General features: G+C 48.9%; 1 protein-coding gene across 1 annotated transcript in view; it reads left to right on the top strand.

Annotated features, from left to right (window-relative positions):
- The first annotated feature begins 2064 nt into the window (after positions 1–2064).
- ERGIC1 (endoplasmic reticulum-golgi intermediate compartment 1) overlaps positions 2065–6000 on the top strand; it is a 93451-nt gene continuing 89515 nt past the window's right edge. The window contains exon 1 of the mRNA XM_066591281.1: positions 2065–2183. Within this exon, the coding sequence (XP_066447378.1) occupies positions 2164–2183 (20 nt within the window). The 5' untranslated portion in view covers positions 2065–2163. The remainder of the gene's footprint in view (positions 2184–6000) is intronic.

Below are 6000 nucleotides of genomic sequence, written 5' to 3'. Positions count from 1 at the left end.
CACTCCTGACAACTCCCTTTCTGTTTCTTTCTCTAGTATTTCTGCGCCCGCTCCAGACGGTTATTTATTATTTTTCACAACTTCTGACTTGGAGAGGATGTAAAAATAAAGACATATAAGCTTTCTGCCCTTCCCTGTGTGGAAGACCCTCATGAAGTGAGAACCTGCTACATTCTTCCTGTCATTGCAGAAGGCCCTTGAGCGGTCGTCTGTCAGCAAACCCTCAGTGGGCTCAGTGTATAATGTGCCCTTCTTTAAGGCCCTATAGGACTCAGTGGCCATTGGAAGTTTACATTGAATAACCCTTAACCCCTTAGCGCCCTACAACATATACTGTATGCACATCCTGAGTGCACAAGGTCTGTATGGTGCTGAATCTCCTCCATACACGGGCAGTTTAAGCTGTCTTTTGATAGCTGACACTCGGCCATGATCAGCGTTCATGCCAATCACGCTGTTAACCCTTTAAATGCCACTGTCAGTTCTGAGAGCCGCATTTAAACATCCCGATTATTGTTATTGGGTCCCAAACACTCCCATCGTGATGAGATTGCGAATTGCTGTCCAGATGTTATGGCAGACCTATACCTTATGAAGGCCCCTAGGTCTGGCATGTACTACTACCTATTAAGGCCTCATGTCCACTGGCAAAATCGAACTGCGGATTCTGCATTTGATTTTGCCCATAGGGATCTATTAGCCATCCGCGGGCAATTAAATTGTAATTTGCACCCGCGAATGGCATTTTAATGGATTTGCGTTTTCTCCCGCACGTGAGAGAAAACGCAGCATGCTCCATTTTCTGCGGGTCTCCCGCAGGCTTCCATAATAGCCTATGGAAGCCGTCCAGTCCCGCAGTACACCCGCAGCTGAATTTCTGCTCTCCGGCGCGGGAGAGCAGAAGTTCAGAGAGAAAAAAAAAAAGCGTGCACGGCGCATGTGCGCGGCACGCTGCAAGCATGCTGAGCGCATCCGCCGGGCACAGAGAAAGAAGATCCGTCTACGACGGACAGAAACCCGCAGTGTCCGGACAGGTAAGAAAATTCTATTTTCAGGCCTCATGTCCCCGGGAAAGGAGGGTCCCGCTGCGGGATTCTGCATGGAGAATCCGTGCGGGCCCGAATTTCCTAGTGGACATGAGGCCTAAGATGGGCCTGTGACGTGTCCGGGGTTAGAAAAATATGATTCTTTTTTTCCACAAGCACAGCGCCACCCTTGTCCATAAGGTTGTGTCTGGTATTACAGCTCAGCTCCTATTCAGTTCAATAGAGCTGGAGCTTCAATACCACAAACAACCTTATAGACAAGGGTGGCGCTGTGCTTGGAAGAAAGCCGCAACGTTTTTCTGATCTTGGAAACCCCTCTTTTAAGTGATCAAATGTTCATAAGTTCAAGTCTTCTATGGGAATAAAAAAAAATTGGTATGCTTGCATTCGTGAAAGTCCAATTTATAAAAAAAAAAAATACATTACTTATCCTGCCTGGTAAACATCTGACAAAAAAAAGGACTTTTTTTTTTTTATGACCCCATCTCTAAGAAACCAACATAACAAAAAGTGATAAAAAAGTCACATTTACTCCAAAATAGTACCAACAAAGTTTATGAACCCATCAAAGAAAAGATTTAAAAAAAAAATTATGGGTGGTCAGAAGATGGCATCAGAAAATACTTTTTTTCCTACATTTTTGCCATAGTACTTTTGGCATTGTTAAAGTCGGACTAACCTGCAGAATTAAGTTATTCCTATTGTAATATGTACGCTGTGAAAACAAGCCCCCCCCCCCCCAGGAGGTGACATTTTTTTCCATTTCACTGCACTTTTAAAAAGTTTTTACAACATTCCATAAATAGTAGCAGTGAGAATCCCTGCTGGAAGCAAAGCTAAGCGTCCTGCTTGCTCCAGCAGTGAGGGGGTTACAGCTGGCAGCAGCACAGGACACAGGTAGTGGAGGGTATAATGCGCCCACTGTCTAGATGCCAGCTCCTTGGCATGGCACGGGCTGCAGCAGGATGCAGGCGGACCACGTGTCCGGAGCCGGATGTCTGCTCCCCGCCAATCCCCGGCCGCGGCGGGAGCTGCTGACGACAGTTCCTTTGTGTGAAGCCGGCAGACTTGAAGAGGACACAGCTGGCAGCGGCCGGGCAGCAGGAGGCGGGACACCATGCCCTTTGACTTTAGGAGGTGAGTGGGCTGCAGTGCCCCCCACGGGACCTGGCAGCAGCTGGCATGCCCTCTGCAGTGCCCATGTCATTCATTGCCTGCACAGTGACGCCTCATGCCCCTAGTGGGTGCTGGGTTGGTTTAGGGGGGGACTTTAATTTTGGGGACATTATTACAATATGGGGATTTTTTCCATGCACCTCTTCTTTTGGCGCGAGGTGTTTGCACGGCGGACGAGTCCGTTTTGCACACGTATCAGCGCATTTTGGAATACCTTTTGCGCTTGCGGGGTTGGCTCATTTGCGTGCAGCAGACACGAACGCCGCTAATTAAATGGCTGTTAAGCATAATGAGTTCCAGATGATTGTTTTTTTTTTTTCTTTTGCAGAATTGCGCAGCGTTTTATGCGTCCTGTTGCGTATTGCGCTGCATTCATGCACCCCCCTAGACTTCTGTGCGGACGTGTCATGCGCACGGCGAGCAGGTTCTATCTTTTTTTAGTGCACGCCAAAATGCCTGCATTTGTGCGCGGTGTATTGCGTGCACGAATGCATCTGTGTGAAGCGTTTACACAACGGGGGAAACTTATTAAGACCGGCATTACAAACACTGGTGTTAATATTTTGGCCATTATTAAGGCTGTTGTCACATGACCAGATTTAAATTTCGGATTTTGCAACCGGCGTACGCGCAAATGATCTGCAGTAATATTCGTACATTTGAGAGGCGCGCATTTTTCAATTTTCCTCAAACTCGCGGATATAAATTGCGGATTCTGTGAGGGGAAAAAAAAAATGCAGCGTGCTTTATTTTACTGCGGAATATGCGCGGGCGGCCTCCATTGATGTCAACGGAGGCGTGCAGCCCAAAGCCGTTACGCAATTAACATTGTGTGGGGGCTGCAGGTCCTCGCGACGGTGCGAGAGATGCAAACAAAAAAACCCAAGACTGTATTGGGCATGACCGCTTGCTAGCTGCTGCGGTCCTACGCAATACAATTAGTTGCCATACGCAGGGTCACCGGTCGGCTCACAGACTGAATCCGCTGCGGGCCTCCCACTTGTAGAATCTGACGCAGTCGTACGAGCCTGGCCTACGGCCGGTGTCACACGGGTGTGAGTGCGTTTACACACGTACTTGTGCAGTGGGCGTTTTGGTTTTGCACGTGCGTGACTTGACGTACAAGCACGTGTGCATTTGTGGGCACATAAAAACACGCACTGATGCCCGCATTCATAGAAATGGGCAATTAGTGTAATGTGTGCTGCTTCTCGGCGAAAATACACAGGAAAATGGCGCATGCTGCGTATTATTTTTTGGAGCCAGCAAACCAGTTGCGCAAAACACGCTTTTTTGAATGAACCCCTTGAAACCAGTGGATTCTATTCACTGCGTTTTGCATGCAAAAACACACTGCGCAAATCTGTGTGACTCCCACCTAAGGCCTAGTGCCCACGGCCATGACAGGCTCTGCAAGCGGAATTCCGCAGTGGAGTCCCTCACAGCGCCCCCCCCCCCCCCCAGAGACCCCATACCCGCCTCCGGATCTGCTGCCCGATGTCCCGCATGACGCGCCCACGGGCGTCGGTGGGCGGGGAAGCATTTTCACGCAATCTACTGCTGTGCTACAGGGGAAGATAGCGTGACAGACTGCTTCCATTGACTGCAATGGAAGCTGTCCGCGCGTACGCTTGTCTACTGCATCTCCCGCTTGGAGCGCTCGGCTGTACAACAGCTGAGCGCTCCAAGCAGAGAACAGCTGGATGCAGAGGACAAGCGGCCCTGCTTGTCTTCTGCATCCCCCGCTCGGAATGCAAAGTGATCGCTTAACGTTTGAGTGATCATCTTGCCCTGTAAAGGCACACAACGATTATCACTCAAGACCTTTTTTTGAGTGATAATCATTGTGTCTATACCAGGCTGTATACACGGAGAGGCGTAGAGCTCTTCATATATTAAGGGCCATTTACGTGGGATGATGATGGCGTGATAATCGATGTGTCTAAAACACACAGCCATCGTGCGCCATTCGCATACAGTTCGCCGGCCGCTCACTTTCAGCATGAGAACCATCGCCGAGTGTAAAGGCTTCACATGGAAAGTGAAGTGCTGAGCGAGGAGTCAGAGAGAAGCCAGCGAGGATCTGCCTGTCCAAACGCTCTGCACCAGCGCTAACGACCTAGCCGTGACATCAGCACTCGGGACAACAGCCGGCTACATAACTGCACATCTAAATGGGACGTTAGGCGCGTCTCCGCCGAAAGATATACCAGATTAGATCTGAAATAATTCATGGTGAAAGGATATAAATGTGGCAGTCCAGGGAGGCCACACCCCTCCTGGTAAGCCACACCTCCTTTAAAAGTAAATAAACAATAGTAGACAGCAGTACAAACATCAAAGGTGCACGTTTATGTGCTAATCGATACTTGTGTAAAACTGTGACTTTTTTTTTTTTTAATGCCATAAACTGGCAAAATGTAAAATGCTGAAAATTACAGTTGCAATCACCTTGCAGGAGCTTCTCCGGCTTCCAAAAATATTCTGGCTATATTAATTTTTATTTTATTAATTTTTATATGGATAAGAGAAAAGGGCTGATTGTGGGAGTGTAAACTAATTATATTCTAATAGGCTGTTGGGCGGAATAATCAAGAGCATAAGTGAACGATAATGAAGTCTAAGGCTGCGTTCATACGAGGCGGATTCCCGGCGGAAATCTCGCGGTTTGGCCGGAGCGAAAAACCGCAAGATTTCCGCCGGGAGAAGCGCTGCTTCAAAACCCGTAGCGCGTAGCCGCAGGTTTTGAAGCGGCCTGGCCGCTCGCTCTTCCGCTGCGGCCGGCGCTCCCATAGAGGAGAGCGCGGCCGCAGTGGAAGAAGAAAAAAAATGAACATGCTGCGGCCGGCGAATCCGCAACGCCAGCCTTGCCGCGGCGGATTTGCCGTCCCATGTGGATGAGATTTCTCAGAAATCTTGTCCACATGGCTGGCTAATCTCGGGATTAGCGGCTGCAGGCGGATCTGCCGCAGTGAAATTCCGGACGGTCTATGGACAAAAAAGTGCCGCGGAAAAGCACAAAGAATTGACATGCTGGATCTTTGAAAACCGCGCCGCAACAGCATTTCCGCAATGTGGCAGTGCAGAAAAATTCCGTCCTGTGAGAACAGCTTTTTCCCTCAAGCACATTTGCACTGCCAACACAGCGGCTCTGCCGTCGAACGGACATACAAGATGAGATGTGTAGTTCACCTCATGCCGAAGACGTTCCTGCGCCGCACTGAGGGATCTAGCGCAAGCGGGATGATGTGTTTGCTGGTTGCAGCATGAATGGTACGCGGTTTTGCCACAATTTTACACTTCTTTTCAGACGCAGGCTCCTGCCTCCCACAGTGGGTTTAGCGCACCCCATCATTGTGATGGGTAATGAGACGCGCTAAACATGGTAAAATAGAGCAGACATTACGTATGGGCAGCGGGTACCTGTATCTTCGCTAAGCGACAGTAAGGGAAATACAAACTTTCGAAAAGAAACTGTCATCCGCAAAATAAGGTGCGCAGAGTCGCCGGCTGGGCTCACAGACAGAATGTGCTGTGGGTCTAACTGCAAAAATGTGCTGACAGAGGGGCTTTAAAGTAGGAGCAATGAAATATTAGACACCTTCACAATGGCGTATGCGTATATCCGTCCGTGAAATATGCAGCGTTTTTACTGTGTGTATATAATATATATTACATATATGCTGTGTATGCGGTTTTTTTGCGTGTGCATTCACCACGGGGCTTTTTTCAGTCAATGCGCTCTGTGCATGCGCACTGCTCGCTTTTTTGTTTTTGA

This window comes from Eleutherodactylus coqui, chromosome 2, assembly GCF_035609145.1.
Source record: "Eleutherodactylus coqui strain aEleCoq1 chromosome 2, aEleCoq1.hap1, whole genome shotgun sequence".
In the NCBI taxonomy this organism is placed as follows: domain Eukaryota; kingdom Metazoa; phylum Chordata; class Amphibia; order Anura; family Eleutherodactylidae; genus Eleutherodactylus; species Eleutherodactylus coqui.
Note: the sequence above shows the minus strand (reverse complement) of the source record. Positions and strands in the feature narration are given on the sequence as shown.